The sequence below is a fragment of the Poecilia reticulata genome, linkage group LG5, assembly GCF_000633615.1.
Source record: "Poecilia reticulata strain Guanapo linkage group LG5, Guppy_female_1.0+MT, whole genome shotgun sequence".
In the NCBI taxonomy this organism is placed as follows: domain Eukaryota; kingdom Metazoa; phylum Chordata; class Actinopteri; order Cyprinodontiformes; family Poeciliidae; genus Poecilia; species Poecilia reticulata.
This window is the reverse complement of record NC_024335.1, coordinates 8,225,316-8,243,396: the sequence shown is the minus strand read 5'-3', so window position 1 is coordinate 8,243,396 and position 18,081 is coordinate 8,225,316. Positions and strand designations below refer to the sequence as shown.

General features: G+C 38.8%; 1 protein-coding gene across 9 annotated transcripts in view; it reads right to left on the bottom strand.

The window, feature by feature from the left end:
- Positions 1–786: 786 nt before the first annotated feature.
- Positions 787–18,081, bottom strand: part of arhgap9 (Rho GTPase activating protein 9) — a 57,137-nt gene continuing 39,842 nt past the window's right edge. For 5 of the 9 annotated variants that reach the window (XM_017304981.1, XM_008408464.2, XM_008408467.2 and 2 more), the window contains 8 exons: positions 16,356–16,461; positions 15,876–15,995; positions 12,698–12,796; positions 11,252–11,329; positions 10,723–10,776; positions 9,831–9,965; positions 4,250–4,355; positions 787–1,932 (listed from right to left, as the gene is read on the bottom strand). In XM_017304981.1, coding sequence (XP_017160470.1) covers positions 1,746–1,932; positions 4,250–4,355; positions 9,831–9,965; positions 10,723–10,776; positions 11,252–11,329; positions 12,698–12,796; positions 15,876–15,995; positions 16,356–16,461 — 885 coding nt within the window. In that variant the 3' untranslated portion in view covers positions 787–1,745. Of the gene's footprint in view, positions 1,933–4,249; positions 4,356–9,830; positions 11,330–12,697; positions 12,797–15,875; positions 15,996–16,355; positions 16,462–18,081 lie in introns of those variants that run through there. The other 4 variants (XM_008408465.2, XM_017304983.1, XR_001776639.1 and 1 more) reach the window with 4 other exon arrangements.

Genomic DNA, 18,081 nt, shown 5'->3' with positions numbered 1-18,081 from the left:
CGCTTTATTAACAGAAAGGACCCCCCCCCCCCTCTTGTTTTGTTGGAACAAGAACAAAACATACAGCCGAAATCTTTCATAAAATATTGGATACATCAGGGTTGGTAGGCGGGCACATTTCTCTTAGACAATAAACTGAATGCAAACCTCTAATATAATGTAAGGAGCCTCTGGTGGAGCGCTGTCAAAATTTATGAAAAAAAAAAACCCTGATTGAAGGGCGTGCATATAAACTCTGATATAAACCATGCACACATCATATGGATAAAATAAACAACAGTGGTTTGTCTGTTTAAGATGAAAAATATTTAAGCCAATCAAATTTAAGGACATCCTTGGGAGTTAACAGGCATGAAGCTACAACGACCCCTCATCAGTCAAACACAGTTTTAGCCTCTTTCAATCAACTCGCCAGACTTCAAATGATGCAAACACACAAATGAAGAAACACTTTTAATAAAAACTTAACCCACTCCCTCCCCTGCAGTGCCTCCTTTCGGCTCTTTTTTGTCTTCTGCCAAACCCACAGTCAATATAAAATTACCCAAGCCACAGAGCGAGAGGGCTTGAGGGGGAAAATCCACATTTTTAAAACATATGCATTTCCAGTTCCCCTTTTGTTCTGTTATTAAAAGCAGCATTCGCACCAATCACAGGGGACAACTCTGCCTGCCGAGTCTCCAAGGCCCACATACCTCCACACGCCTCCACTATCTCGGCACGCAAACCCGCCACTCGCAACAAACAACCTTACACGGACATCCTGAGCGAATCTCAGACAACACAGCAAATTTGCTCTTGTTTTTATTGAAAGAGAGCTGATAATTAGGACGGAGAAACACGAACAAAGACCTCTCGTTCTTCTTAGTTTGTATTCAACTAGTACAGAAAGTTCAGGTTACACACTCTATATAAAGTGTTTCTAAGGGATAGACAGAAATGTAGCTATTTACATTTAACTTAATACAAGGAGTTTGTACTAATAAAATAGATTTATATTTGTACAAGAAAAGCTCTGAAGGTTCACATTGAAAATACTAAAAAGGAACATTTATGGCCCAATTGGCACATTCATCCATTCACTGAAAATTACACTTTAACCTTTAGAAACACTTTCAAAACTATTCCAAATTCTCCTTCTAAGCAATACATAGATTAATCTTCATGCAAATGCACTTTTTTCCAGTACGCAGTAAATCCACGCCAGTGCCGTGGGTGGGGTCTTGTCTGTCCGTTCTGCAAGACAAACCGGTGCTTTTCACAGTGAGATGGTTCTGCTAAGTTCTGTTTCAGAGCAAYGTTAAGACACGTCCCTCCTCGTGTTGCTTGATGATTTTCTGGCTGGAGGAGATTTATCAGTTTTATGACATTTTTTGTTCGCCCCGATCGAGTCTGAAACATCAGCTAGAAGCGACTAGGAGGCATCTGTTCCAGCACTGCGCTGCCCTGGGGCTGGGCTCCACATCTGCGCTCAAAGGCACAAGCATTGCAGCTAAAATTGGCTTGTTTTACTATTATTGTTTTAACATGGCTTTTTATGGAGGCCAGATGTCATGATTAGCAGCTTTCTGTCCTGGTTCTTTGTACCCCACAATTATCTTTTGATGTGAAATCCATTTTACACCATATGAGTCTGCAGGCCATTGCTGCAATGCTTCTGCTTCAGTCTGATTTAGGGGGGGGTGGGGACAGGGTCCGTGGGGGGGGAGGGGTCTGAGCTGCCGCCACCTCCTGGCCTGAAAAGATCAAGACAGGCCTCTTGTTCCGAAGATGTGGTCAAACTCGCTCAGGATTAGCTCCACTGCCTGGTTCTGGTAAATCATGTTCACCGCCATGTTGCCATTATCGCACTCTGGGCGCATCAGGGTCGGCCCGAACACAATGCCGATGTTCTGGGTGGTCATTCTGTTGGTGTCGCACCGTTCCAGCACTCTGCAGAAAATATAAAAGTTAAAAATGCAGCGTACTTTAGTAATAAACCTAACAGGAAAATGGTTAAAATTGTTCTGGAAGGAGAATTTAAACTTGATCCACCATGTGAAGAGGCAGTCTGAGACAATTAATCACTTTCACTCAATCTGAAATAAAGCGTCGAGTTGAATTTATTCACAACGTTTAAACTTTCTTTAAGGTTTATTGGACTTTGGCTGTCAGAGAATTGTTCAGTAAAATACATTTTCAGATGGAAATGTTTTCTTTATTGAGCAAATCCAGACAAGAAAAGACAACTAAACACAAGAGGAACAATATTTTAAAGACACGCTTTTCAGATTATCCACACCACACTGTGTTTTTTACCTTCAAATCGTCGCTAGACTCATTTATAACACTTGTAGCTTAGTTATTATTTAATTTACMCTCAGCTCTGAGGTATCGCTTTAGCAAATATTACCTTTTGTAACCTGTTAGTTTTCCTTGTTCTCCATGTGTCTCATTTTGTTCTCCAGGGTATCTTTATCTGACAAACTAACTACTTATCACTTACTCACATATCATCTTTACCTTCTATCTACTTAACTACTAATTCTCTCATCACTGATGACATTTGATTTAATTATTTCTGAATTGCTTATTTACTATTACCACTTATTCAACTCTTAATTTCTACTTCCAACCCAAACAAAGGAAAATCAGCAAGATGTTAGAACAAGAAGAAAACGATTTAAACATTCAAGCCAGAAGAGACGCTATAACACGAGCAGAGGAACCGGTCAAGAAATTATGGTGGAGTAAGAGATTAAAAACTATCAACCAGTTTAATAAAAATTGGTCCAACATGTTCTCTGCAACTACTTAGTTTAGTCACATCCTGCCTGTCTGTAACAGTGACACAGACCAAGTTTTATGAGCAATGAATCCTGAAATTCTGATCATTCCACAGGCTTGAAAGAATCTGGACTTTTCTTGTTTTGCTGATCCCTGACATTTCAAAGAGGGCCACCATGAAGCTGACATTTGAGGCTTTGAGTCAAATGTCTGAGCTACTCTTGAAAGAAGTGCCATAAAATTGGAATCTCATTTCTGTCCCTCGGCTAAGATGAGCTGAAAGGACACACTAGCTTCTCATTAGCCCTGCATAGAAACAGGGCTGATGTCCAAAAACCTGGAACTCAAACAATATTCCAAGCCGGTTCAGGTCTATTTCTATTTTTGTTCTGCTAATCAGATGTTACCAAGTTAAGATGGCTGTGAGGGTTGCAAACTAATGGCTTTTACACTTTAGATGTGTTCTTAAAACACCTACGTTAGTGTGTTTGACTGTGTGGTACTAGAAGGGGACTCAGGAATGGGTTAAAGCCACAGCATGAGGCATTCTTCTAAAAATGCCATTCCCACCAAGCCACAGAAGAAGCCAGCAATTGCTCAAAACTTCCACATTAAAAAGAGACGAGGAAAAAAAAAGGGGGAGAGCATAGGGAAGAGGAAAAAAAAGACATGAGCGAGGAAGAGGGTGAAGAGAGAGAAAAGAGAGCGAGGTTCCAGTGGTGGCGGCGGTGGTGTTGGTATGCCTTCCAGCAGACGAACCACAAGGCTCCCATGGGACCTTCGAGGCAAAAACGAGAAGAAGAAGACGGAGAAGAAGGGAGAAGAATGAGGGAGAGAAGGAAGAAAACGACAAGGCGAGGGAAGGAAGAATGAAAAGAGTGAAGAGGAAAGAAAGGAAGTAGGGGAAAAAAAGGAGATAGAGAGACAGAGGTGGGGGGGCTGATTGAGCAGGGAGATAATAAATGAAAACCAGAGAAAGGAATGACATGAGAGGGAAAATGAGGGAAAGACACAGACAAATTCATGGGGTCCACCACACCCTGGCACAAACATGAGCTTCAGAACACGAACGCTCACCCCTGAAGTGGAAGAAAAAAAGCCATAGGCGGTAAAAAACACACATTTTATGTAGTGCAAAAGGAACTGGCTCGCAGAACATCATACACCATTCATCTCCCGCCAGCCTTTTCATCTTCACAGTAACCCAAACTTAACAACAGCGTGATCCTGGTACACTTCAGGCGCTGTGGCCAAAAGAATCTCTGACAGGGAATATGAAGGGACACGCAGGAAAACTACTCCCTCTTGTGGTCAGATTCAAGGGGGAAACGAGTTGGAGAAATTATATCAGTCAGCTATCAGGGTGCTTGATGAAATTTTAAAAAATAAATAAAATTACAACAAAGCAAAGAGACTAAAACCCAGAGATGCACACAAACACATCAGGTTCAAGGAATTAAATCTCATTTTAAACCCGTCTCACCGTCTGAGATGCCGGCACATAAACTCCAGGGTGTTGTGGTTTGGAGGGGGCATGTTAAGCACCAGACACTTCAGCCGATCCACTTTGTCCATGTGGTCTGACATCTCTGCCAACACAAGGCAGAAGATACATCATGTTAAAATAAGTATCACCCATGTGTGTTGCAATTTCTGCACTTTTAACAGGAACCAAAATCTGATTTGCATATTCACAGATTAACTGTGCAAGAAGTCGCTGTTTAATCTGATACAGCAGTATGCTGTTATCACACATCACCACAGCGGTGTGACAAACAAAACAGAAAAGTGCTGACTGTAATAGGGACAGATAAAACAGTATGAATTATGAATATTTTATCTTAATGTGAATTTTTTATTTTTTTTGTAGGGTGTGCTATTCACACGGGAGATTAACTGCTACAAAAAAAAGTCACAAATAGACTGATCTTGAGTCTTATCAGGCAAGTTAGGCAAATCAAATAGATTAAATTAAAAAAACATGTTTTTCATTTAAAAACATGTTTTGTCTTGTCAGAAAAATCTCATATCTGATTCATAGCAACATGCTAAATAATAAAATAAATGGTAGGAATTATTTGTTCTGCAGAGTTGTCATGCATGACCTTCATGTCGAGAGTGAGAACAGAATTAGAAAACTCATAAATTCTACTTAATTTAGCCATGCTATTTTGTTTTGGGACCATTTTGATATGTATCCTGTCTCTGTGCAGAATAATATGCCAGATGACAAGAGTTACTGAATAAGTATAAATTAAAAAGTGAGTGTGAGTTAAAGGAAATATCTTAATACTCAGATTTTACATTCTCTTTTCTGGTCCCCTGTTTTATCTAGGATGTAGTTTTAAATTTGTCTTCTAATAAATAATCACTAAATCTTGCTTCATTTTATTTTAGAGATTTGGAGGTTTTACATGTTCCCAGCAGAGCCATTCGCTTTCAGACTGAATGTTTGCTGGTGATTCCTACAGTTTCAGCTGTCGGGCTGACAGATCTTTAGGAGCCAAACACTCTGTCCACTCAAAGACCAGCTTGAAGTTTTTCCTCATGGAATATCAATCAGTCAATCATCAGTCAAGTGTATTTGCATCAACACTGCAGTTCAAAGTGCTTAACCCTCCGGTTGTCCTCATTTTCTGTGTATAGGGAAAACGCATACAAATCTCGGTCATTTTGACCCGAGGACAACACATCAGATAGTTGACAGCTGTCAAAACCCATAATAGACGCTACATTTTGTCAAGTGCCGACATGAAAAATATCAATATGCATCAAATATGTTGGTCAAAGTTTAATTCATTATGGTTCAAAAGCCAACAGGTGGGTTTTTAGCCTTGATTTGAAGGAAATCAGTGTTTCAACAGCTTTGTGCTGACTCTACATCGTTCTGCTTTAGGTCCAAAGATAATAACTTCAGTGTTTTTTTGTTCAACTGGAGAAAGTTTTGACACATCCACACATTTATCCGTTCTATGCATCTACAGTATTCATGGATTCAGACTCACCTGGTGACATCACATGTAGAGCTTTGTGTCAGATTACTTATGGTAACTAATCTGCTATAACCTGAGCTAGTGGGAACATGCAGATATTGAAGAAGAGGGTATTCCAAGATGGAGCCTTGGTGTACCCCACATATGACTTCTATCCACTTCAATGAGAAGTTACCAATAGAAATCCCTACTCTTTTTGAGATTTTAACCAATTGAGTTCTGGATCAGAAAATCCTATGTAACTCTCCAGTTGTTTCAGTATGGTCAACAGAGCCAAATGCTGTGCTGAGGTCCAACAGAACTAGCGTTGTGGTTCTTCCACAGTCTATATTTATGTGGATATCATTGTGGACGTCATTAAAGGTTATAGTTGGAGTGGTTTAAGTTGTTCTGAGCTATCTCTGCCATTATGGTGTTGCTGGACAACCACTGACCGTTCTTCTTCACTCTGCTCTCCATTAATGCATGTTTTGCCATTTCTGTTGCCATTCACTTGGTGTTCTCTTTATTTTTCTCTCTCGTACAAAGTACTCCTGGCTGTATGTTTTGTTTATATCTCATTTTTCCTCTCTAAATGTTCTGCTGGATGAGGTAGTTGGCCTTTTGATGCTGGCTCTGATTTTGCTGGAAGTTTCTTCACGTTAAAAGGGAGCCATTTCTCTTAGCTGTCAAATAATTCATGAGGGATTGCAGTAAAATGCCATGTGTTTTTTTGTTTGTTTTAAGATAAACAATGTTTCAAGTGGGATTTTCTCTCTCTGACCAATGCATTTACACATAGATACATTGGTTATTGATTGACTTGCTCTGCTTTCTGATTCAGCTAATCTAAAGCAAGATTAGCTGAATTCTTGAAGAAGGTGTGTTTCAACAGTTTAATAGCTACCTAAAAATGACCAACCACTTTGACATCTTTTCACCCGGTTTCCGTGCTCACCACAGTACACAGTAAAAGTGTTCAATGACATCCACATAAATACAGAGTGTGGTAGAACCACAGTGCTGCTCTGTTGGACCTCAGTAGAGCATTAGACACTGTTGAGTATGCCATATGATTGAAATATATTGAAGATATGCTGTTATGTCAACCTCCCAAATCTCTCAGATGTTCTGGTCCAAGTCTGCTCTGCATCTCCATAACCAGAACCAAAAATGTAGAAACAGAATCGGCTTTTATACTCCACTAATCTGGAACAAACTTCAAGAAAACTGCAGGAATTTTGAAACACCGAGTTCTTTCAAATCAATGCTAACAACCTATTCTTTAAAGCTGCCTTTGATTAATAATAACTGATACAATAATTCATATTTGTCTGGACTGTACATTTTTATTACTTCTCTTTATTTTGCCAATCTGATGAAACTTTTCTTTTTTTTTTGTTTATCGTGTTATGTTTTTATCATGTGAACATGATAAAAACATAACACAATTTTTATGTTATGCTTATGCCTTATTATTTAATCAATATGGCACTTTGATCTGCCTTATTGATTAAATGCACAATACAAATAAACTTGATCTGACTCGACTAAGAAGAGCAAAGTTCCTCTGGAGTTGCTACAAAATTCAACTGCAAGAGGAGGTTGTACAGAGGTGGAGAGAAGGGGCAGATTTAAACAAATGTATTGAATTTCAACCGTATTATGTTGACTCAAGAAGAGAAAAATGAAACTGTGAACATTTAAAAATAATTAAAAACATTACTCTTTTTAAAGCAGCCCACCCTCTATAAACGAAACATAGCTCAGTTTTTGTCAGTATATAATTATAACTCTCTCGGTCTTGGAATTGATGCAGAGGAAGTGTTTTCATCCTGTCCTTTTAGCTTCTAATATATACTTAAAATTGGCTACATTTCTCCATTTATGTCAACAACATCTCCGCATTTCTAAAGAAACTCGTAAAAAATATTTAAGGAGTGAATAAATGCACTGTCTCATATTCAATCAAAGGCAGAACATTCCAGGATCAGACTGGCTGTTTCTAAGCAGAGGTAACCCTGACAGCTGTTAACTTCTCCAGGAGTCCAGCAACCATCAAAGCTAGCATTGCATGGCAGGGCTGCAAAGACGAAGACTCTTGTTCAAAAAGAACATCACTGTCCCTCTGCAGTGAGAGATAAGATAGACAACTCAGGAGAGTGCAAAAGACAGGTTTGTGGATGAATGAAACTAAAATAGAACAGCAGAGTCTTAAAGGCTGGACTGAAAACTCTTCAAAGCTGATGAAATTTTATTTCTTTATAGGGGAGACTTTCCAACACTGAAATAGTGACTGATTTTTACAACCAAGACATGGCTTGGCCAAAAACAAAACCTCTTACTGATCCAAATACCATCTTCTACTCTCCATTTTTCCATCCAATAATACAAACCTCATCACTGATACCAATATAACCAGTACAGGTTGTACTTAAATTATTGACATTCAAGCACACTCTGTACCATATGTTTACTGCATACTCAAACGAGGTCATAAGGAAGAGTTCAGGAGTGGCAGCATGAATGTAACATATTTTTAACCTCATAATTCGATGGTGACAAAGTGAGAAAACACCAGAGTGAACTCTGTCCTGGTTTTGACTGAGTCAGAGCAAAACCCTAGTGTTTATTCATTATGAAACGTGCCGAGCACAAACACAAAGAGATTAAATCAAAATATATCCTGCGCAGGTGGTCTGGTGGTCTACATGTTTCCGAAGTTGATTTTAGAAATCAGCCAACACAGATTTAAAATACTAAGAGCAAAAACTAAAACATGTTATACAAAAATGTTGTGAGGTTTAAAACGTTTTAGATCAGTAAGAAAGCTAATTATTTTAATATGCTTAGTAAGGCATTTTTTTCCACTCACATCTGCTGTGAGGCAATTTTATAAAGCAAATAAAGATGCACAGTGCAATGCAAAAGTATTTTATTCCCCTTGAACCCAATATTAAATATCACGAGTCGTAAAGTGAAAGTAACCAATAGCTTTCAATTTTTGCATGAGAAAATTGCAAAAATGTGGCAAATATCTGCATTCCTCCTTCACTTTGATACCCTTAAATAAAACCCAGTGCAGAACTAATTACTTTTCAGTGAATAGTGTTAGCTCTGCATGTAACTCAGTACAAGCATAGCTGTTCTGTGAAGTCTTCTGAGGTCTGTAGTAAAACATTAGTGAGCAAACAGCCTCATAAAGAACAAGGAGCAGAGCAGACAGGTCAGGGATTAAGGAGAAAAGGCTCACAGAGCACTGTCTATCATCTGAAAATAGAAGGGTTTGGCAAAACCGAAAACCTGTCAAGATATGGCTGTCCACCTAAATTGACAAACCAGTCAAGGGGAGCATTAATCAGAGAAGAAGTCAAGAGGCTCATGGTAATTCTGGAGGAGCTGCTGAGATCCACATCTATGGTGGGATGATCTGTCGACAGGAAAGCCATAAGTTATGACTTCCACAAATCTGGTACATTTATGGAAGAGTGGCAAGAAGAAATCCACTGTTAAAAGAAAACCATAAGAAATAAAAAGTCATAGGCCATGTTAGGGAAACAGAAAACATGTGGAAGAAGACGCTCTGATTAGTGCGAACCCTAAATTTAACTCTACGGTGGAAGCATCATGTTGTGGGGATAGGAAAGCGGATACAGTCAAAGCATTTTCTTGTGTTCACTCAAAAAACTTTCAGATGTTATTATAACTGAAGACGGTGCTACAACATCGACGGGGCTGCATACAAATCCACACCACAATTTTTATATGTTATTTTGGAAAAACTAAAAAAACAAACAGAAAACTGCATGTAACATTTCTTCCAAGACAAAACTATGCTCCAATATGTGTTGGTCTGTCACATAAAATCCCCTATAAAATACATTGATGTTTGTTTCTATAACATGACAAAATTTGAAAACCTCAAGGGGTATAAATACTGATGCAAAGCACTGTATTTACATTTCTTCTTGACAGACCGATTAAAAATTATTGCCATTTTCTGATGTTCTCCCTCAATGTTCAGCGAAAGACTGAATAAAGTGCGCCGTATGATATAACCCATGTGAAAGGGGGCAGAAGGCGGTCACTCACTGACTGTCTCCACGATGTCGGTGAAGAAGCCGTAGGGAACGAGCGGTTCAGGAAGCTCACGAAAGAAAAGTTTCAAAGCTCCCGTGACGACATGGATGTCCTCCCACTCGCTCTCGTCCAAATTCAGCTTCTCCTCTGAGACAAGGAGGAACATTAAACGGGAGGGGGGAGGAGAAGAAGAAAAAAAATCAGACAAATGAAGTCAGAGGAAGAAAATGAAAGAGGAAAAAAGAAAGAGTTCAGTCGAACCATATGACGTAAGCAGCGAGTTAATTCACTTCAGGGCTGAGGCGTAACATGAAGGCTGCAGGACGAAGATAGGGTGAGAAAAGTAAGAAAAAACACAAAATAAACACCTACGCTTACACAGACACACTCTTCAGACGATGAAGCACATCTCTTTTTTCAACAAGTCTGACTAATGCTTCTCAAATTGAACCAAAAAAGCCAAATGCTTTGAGGAACAGCAACCTGTACAATTCTGAAGGGAGAAGCATCAGTCAGAAGTACAGCTGAGGTAAAAAGCATGTAAAAAAAAAAAACAAGAGACAATTCTCTGCTCTGTCCACTTGGTGGCGCCCATGGACTGTGTGATAACCCTGTACAACCTGCTGCATGTTATTACATCAGAAATCTTGAAGCACAGAGGCCTAAAGGGACACACACATCAAGCAAACAGTATCACAACAACGACAAAAGAGGGGGAAAAAATGCTATTCTGCTCCCGTCTGCACGGCAGCTCAGCTCTGCTATAGTCAGCTCTCTGGGTGGGCATTGTGGGGACCTATTCCCCCCACTGAGGCGTTCACGTTGTACAGTGCACAAAACACAAAAGCAGGCTGAGTTAGAAAAGAAAGCAGGCCGATTTAATTCTCCTTCTGCCTGAGACTACCTTGTACCAGGTCCGCTGGGAACATGAAACGGCCGTCTGTGGTCAGCGCTCGCTCTGCAAAAACCAACAGTTATTCAGAGCGATTTCTGCTGCGTCTGCTTTATCAACAACCAGGATGTGAAGTGTAAGTCAGGCAGTAACAAATTTCATTCAGGTTAAAAGTCACTTTTATCCTTTGGACATTATCTATAAACAACATTTAAAAAAGATTGTAAACAACCTTTAGATTATAGGGATTAACTTATTTTGTACTTATCTAAAACGTTTTTCCATGTTAGGCTAATTTTGTTTGAAAAGTTATCGTTTATTGAAATCATCTTTTTTTTTTACGCTTTAGGTTACATTTAAATGGTAAAGACCGAACATTTATGTAATAAAACCAGAGTGCACAATTATTGTATTCTTCATAATAACAGCTATATTCTTGAGTAAAAGAGGAATAAAGAAAACTGAGCATTTAGGCTAAATATCATTATCACTAGCAGGAATTGACACAAGTGCTTTTCCCCCTCCTCTCCATCATCCTCACCGTGGTCCACCAGAAACCGAAGTTTCTGAATCACAGCCAGGTTTCCCGAGACTCTGTAGATGCCATCGGTGTCCAGTCCTGCAACACATCACACACACACACAAGTTAGACACAAGAGGTAGCCTTTTTGTCTGACAATCCTGGCCATGTGAATCAATAAGTTATCGAGCAAATGAAGTGTGCTGTGCAAGTCCTTGAATTTGAGAAACAAAGTGGAGATGAGGGAAGTTTCACTACGTTTTGCAATCCAAGATAGAAATAAAGACGTGTTACATGATTGCATGACATCCTCTGACTACCTTGAGCTTCTTCGTAACATTTCACCACCTGTCGTTTAACGATCGCCCTTCAAAGTTTGAGCAAAATTGTCTTTTGTAAATTTATAGCCAATAGACAAACCTAAAAAAAGAACAGCAAGCCCACATTTGCTACTTGATGCTATTATAACTGTAAGCTTTTTGTCTATAGTTCATTTTCATTTTCTCTTGTGATCCAACAGCTATTTAAATGAGCGACCATGTCATCTGAAAAACTAATAACTAATTTTTCACTGATTTCAACACTGATTCACAAGAAACACTGTCTGGAGGTGCTGTTTAAAACAAGTAGGAGTTTATATTCAGGAATAGACAGTCACTTCCATCTAATTATGTACAACGAATGACAATAGTTAAATTTTAAGGAAAAAGTGAAGCAACTAGCAAGCTTGAGAAATCAAACCAGCTGTGAAATATGGGAGTGTCAGCCTCATGCTGTGTGGGTGTCAGGCTGCGGGAGGGAGCAGTGAACTTCACCAAGCYGATGGCGTCATAACCAAAGCAATATCTGTAACACTAAATGAAAGCCTCAAGTCATCAGCCATGAATGTAAAACTGGGAACATTGATATGTTCCTTCTTCATATCGATTGATTCACTTGTTTTTCATCACATGTTCCAGACACTCATAATTTGTTATGTACACTCAGAGTGAAGTTTGTTATGTCTAGTTTTTTCGCAAGATTAAAAAATATATATTTATCTCACTTTGTCGAAAAGGTTACATCATAGCCTTAAATGCCTTAAACTCACGATGTTATTCCCTTGACATATTTAATTAATCAAAACCAGGCTTTAGAATCCTAATAGCTGTTTTTTTTTTCCTTCTGTGCATAAAATATTCATCGCTGTATTGTTTCAAAACAAGTCAATTTGCTCTCATTTATCTCTCCCAGTCTGGCAGCTGTCATGAGATCTTCTCTGGATCACAGCATTGTTGTTTTTGCTCTTCGTTGGGCCATCACAACTATTTTTAGCGGCTACGGTTTAGAGGATTTATGGCACAAATCTGTAAAAGCAGTGGGCTCAGAGTTGCTGTCAGCTGATGCACAAAACAGATTTCAGGACCTTCTCTGCCCCCCCCCCAATGTCCACAGTCAGCTGTGATCACGTGTTTTCAGTGACTGTACCTCTCTTCTCCACAGCCTCCGTGCAAAGTCTGACAAAGCGGGGGACGGTGCTCCTTTCTCTCTCGCAGAGCATCTCCAGGCGGCAGCCAAACACCTGATCTGAGGGGCGAAGACAGATGGACACAAACAGGCAGTTTTTTTTTTTCCATGTTGGTTTAAAAGGTTGTTTTCATCATGTCAGAGTTACAAGATGCAGTTAATCTTCCGAAAACRACGTTCAGTGGGAGAGAAACCCCCTCTCGTTTGAGTCAGTTCCCAGCAGACGTGTTTGCTCTCACACTAGATGATGCAATTCAACTCGTGCACTGTACTCCATAAACTATAGAGTAACTTAAATGTGTGGCATCAATATCCAGCTACAATGGGAGAGTTAAAAAAAGAGTACAGCATGCAGCTGGTAACAGCAACTAACCTCAAAAGCTTATTGGATATTTCTGCCTTCCACTGTAGAAGTTACCCTTCCAATAATCTGAATGTTAATTTTAAATCACGATAAAATTAAATTTTCCGACACAAAGCGAGCCCTTGGAATTAAGTCACCATAAAATGAAAAACCAAGACCATACACAGATGATTACGGGTCATCTGGAACCGTAAGAAACGACAGCTTATCGTTGTCAACAAAAATCTGATTTTCTTCTTGACAAGAAATGCCTTGCCGAGGGGGATATGTTAAATGGATTTGCGACAGCTTACTCGTAACATAAAACAGGATGGAGTAAGCACGTTTATTGTCCCAAAAGGTTCTCTCTAAAGGAAAAGCGGACAGAAATTGTGAAAGTTAAAAAAGGTGAAGGAGTCAGGTCTGAGCAGAGGTCACGGCACGGCCACAGCAGGTCTGGTAATGAGTCAGCAGGCAGACCGTAGCTGGAGCTGGAGGCAGGAAGCGTCTTAATACTCAGTTTAGAAAATAACTGTTTTAAAAAGTTGTTTTCTTATTTTTAGCTGCTCTCCGTCGAGTTCAATCAACTTCCCTCCCAACTTCTAAATGTCTGGGGTCAACCTGAAGTATCTTTTTTATGGACAATATTATATATATATATATATATATAATGAGGATAATTAGAAGTGTACAATCAAACAGTTTGTGTACCAAGACAGACCGTTATGAGATTTTGACAATAGCATCATTGTCATGAAGTAAAACACTTTGAATATGTGGAAGAAAGAGAGACTTCTGAATGGCTCAATGACAGTTACAGGTGAGGAACCGGCTGACATCAGTGCTTGTGAGATTACCAATACTGGTCAGAACCACAGCAGAAATTACCACATCTACCTGAGTCCACAAGTGAACATTCTTTCCTGTGGTGAAATCAAGTCACCCTGGCCTTGCCACAGAGTTGGCAGGATGCTAGTTTGTTCGATCTCTAAACTACTGGCCCCAAGCATTTCTCTTGACAACGTTTTCCACACAGAGCAGATCACAACTGAACTGAGCTATGAAACTTTTTGTAATCCAAATTTTAGATTTTGTTTGGATGACTTCTCTATTATATGTCTGAATTTTCCTCAATAACATACTGTGAAAGAAGCTGCAGTCATTAAAACTTTAAACCAGTTTGTGTTTAGCACTGATTTTCGTTTACTAAAAATGATTTCTGAACATTTATCAGAAACCAGTTTTATTCTTGTTAGATAAAAAGGACAAGATGTAATCTGTCGTGCTTTTTTCCCCAAAATCTGGACTATTTTTATTTATTTAATCATGAAAATATGATAGAAGTCATGATTGGTTAGGTTATTTGATCTGAATACATGATTCCAGTGAAGGCAAACAGGTCTAATTAAACCACTACAGCTGTGGAAAATAACCTATATTACAATGTTACCAGTACATACATCATTGGTTTAAAATAAGAACGATATTTTAGTACACAACCTTAGAATAAAAGTACAGCAGCCAAACAAATTGGATACACTAAGTAAATATTGAATTTAGTAAAAGAAATAGCAAACATAAACAGCTCAATCCTAAAAGATAAAAATTGCATTCAAAACGTATAATTTTAATTAAATAAGAGCATTTATGAGACCTCCACTTCCTTCCCAAAGCTTCCACTTGACTCAAAAACCTGCTGCATCAAACTGTAGACTTCTCCTACACCCAAGATGGCTGCGCACACCTGCTGCACAGCCAAGTGTACATTTAGTTCAAACTCTTTCTTTTAAAAAGATAAATAAAGAAATAAGGAAAAAAACTATAAAATATGTCTTTAATAGAACAGAAAAAGAAAAGTTTTAGAGAAAGAAATTGGTTAATAAGTCTGTATTGATTATGAAACTTCATGTATTTAAATATGTTTTATTGGTCTTATTTGTTTTTAGTGAATTACTGTGACGTGCTTTTTAATATAATAACCATCTCCTTTTGATCAGGAAAAACTGTTGGAAAAAAAGTGAGATCAGGATGATATTTCAAAAATGTATACATTTCTTTTGTTTTTCAAAAGCATCTAATACATATTTCAATGCTTTTATGGGCAAAACCGCAGATTAATCTGTTGATTTAAATATATCTTAAAATCTGTAAGTAGATTTGTTGATAATAACTGATTTCCTACTGCATGATACAGTCATCTTTTAGATAAAACAGCCCATCTGAAGTTGTGTTGCAGTGTAGCTGGCTCTAATGACAAAGTTTTCACCAGTAGATCTGACAAGACATGCATATCTGTATTTATAGAGCAGGCATTGTGATATTTCTCTGAACATTCAAATGTTATTTATTTCATCCAGCATTTGAAAACAAAGCTTAGACGAGGTGCCGACGGACGTATTTTCCTCCTAAAGCATTTGAATCACAGCTTATTAAATGGCTCATAAGGAACATTCTAAATAACATTACTGCTCACTGCAGCTTAAAGAAGGATGAATAAATTATGTTTTGTTACTAGTGTGAAAAAAGTTACTTACTAAACAGATCAGGAGAATTGCATCACAAAATCACCAGGGAATGTGGCATCACTGCAGGATAAATGCTGACACTTCCTGCCTGCCTTCATAACTTTAATCTGTTTCACTTAAATCACACAAATTCTTTACATAACTTTAAAAAAAATCTTGTGATTTAGCTTTAAGAATAATGTATTATAATAACACATCATTAATTTATAATTCTCCAACTATACTTTTGAATAAACATCTTGGTACTTGGATGTTAAGACAGAAATCTTACCTTTAATGAGCCCTTTCTCCTGCAGAGCCTGCAGAGGAGGTCTTTTCAGGATCAGCTTCTTCAACCGGGTCTTCACTCTTTTCCTCTCCGTGTTTTCCAGGTTAGACACAGAGCGAGGGACTACACAGGGAGAAGAAGAGGAAGCAGCAGAGAGGGAAGACAAGGTAGAGGAGGTCAGTGCGGGGCGTTCGGCTGCGGGCCAGGAGAACAGAGGAGGGGGGATGGTGGTGAGAATGAAAAGCGGGAGCGCCGGGCGACGACGGAGGTGAGCAAGGACAGACGGTGGGATTATCTGCCAAGGGGGCTGAGCTAAGAAATAGGTGGGCTTGATGGAGGAGATGATGGAAGTCAGGATAGAGGGATGCAAGAAGCCTGCATGGAGGTTCAGAGAAAAGAGTGATGATGCTGAGAGAGGCTGTGAATCAGAGAGGAGGGGAGGAATGGCAGGAGTGACGGAGGCACCAGGAGGTCGCGACTTACGAGAATTTCTTCTGTCATCCTCGTCGCCGCTGTGGTCCAGCATCTCCACGCTGCCAGCTCGCCTCAGAGAGTACTGGAGGACGTTTTCTAACGGATTTTCCCGATCCTGCAGAATGAAGAGGGAGGACGATATTGAGTAAGACCGTACAAAATTTTTAAACAAATCACAAATTTATTTATGCTTTTCTGTCAAGTTAAAGTAATAAGACAAGCTTTCAAAGATGTCCAGGAAGCCGGAAGAAGTCTTGATGAAGAAACRGTTGGAAAATGAAACATTTTTCTTTTGTTTTTCAAGAACGTTGATTTTTCTTTTGGCTTTTTATCATATTAAACCAAGAACTTCAAAGTATTTTTTTTGCAGGTTAAAGTCCAGCATCCTCTTGTCTAATATTAATGTTCCACTGGGCAAGGCATTTAACCTCAAGCTCAGTTCATTTAACATTCATTTGCAAATTAAGGCATTGTGAAGAGGAAGCAAAATACATGGTTTTCCAGCTTTTTTACAAGTAAAAATCCAAAGGGGGTATATTTACCTCCCCTGAATAGATCGATTCAATTTTACTGTAATCAATGTTGCAAGTATTTTAAAGCATGTCTCCTTTGCACCTCTGGAGTGGGAAATGTCATTGTTCATTGCCATATAAGTTAAGTTCAGTCATATTGGATAGATTGAAATCCCCAAATCTAACTTAAAAACACACCTGCAATTTGCAAAGTTTAGAGAGGAATGTTAAAGATTAGTTTACAGTCCTGTAAGGAAAGACACAAATCTGATAATGGACACCTGAACTTGTCTGTGGTCTGTTAATAAAAAAGTTGTTTGATCCTCTGGATTTAGAAGATCCTTGGAAGAACAACCAGGCTCATTAGATCTGTCTGTCCAGCTATGAGAGACACCTTGAGTTCTTTTGAGAAAATAAAATAACCCTGAAGTTAAACATTACCAATAGATGCAGATTTCTTAAAAAAAAAAAGTTACACCACAAGAGGAAACTTGATAAAGCTATGTCTGAATCATTTGAAGTTGAGATCAGGCACAGACGATGATCCCAGTAACATCATCAATCACTTATAGGCTATGACAGACTTGTTTGTAAAAGGTGTTTTCCTGCTAACTGCAACTGAGAGTGAAACATGAAGTCAGAAAATAATTTTACAGAATGCCCACTATTTCATGCTTCAGAAAATCACCTAGAACACTTCATAAACAAAATACACAAATGTTACTAGGAKAATTTCAGTGAGGAATTGAGTATGGGAAGTATTAAAATATCACAGCAAAGAGATTTTCTCATCATAACGTTAGAACTGAAAAACTGTTCCAAGCAAAATTAAAGTAAGAACCCAATGAAAAAGAATGTTGACAGAATCCCCCATGGGACGTGAGAGTTATAATGTTTTCAAGTAGCTTTCTGAGTTGCTTTCCCTGCTGTCTGCCTACAACAAGACCGCCACACATATTGTGTTTGTTCTAGCTTGACCAAAATAGTCACAGTCTGCAGATCTCTACCTTAGCTTGTAGCTTGTTTGCAGCATAAATATGAGCAGGTGACGGGATTTTCAGTACAGATGGAGCATAGTGTGCTTAAAAATATTTCTACTCTGGAGCAGCTCACATGTGTAGCCAGAAAAACACTGTGCCCCCAGATTGTCTCCTTTTAACACTAAAAATCATTGTTTCGGAGCCAGAAAGGTTTATTTGCAATAAAACTGCAGCGTGAAAAAC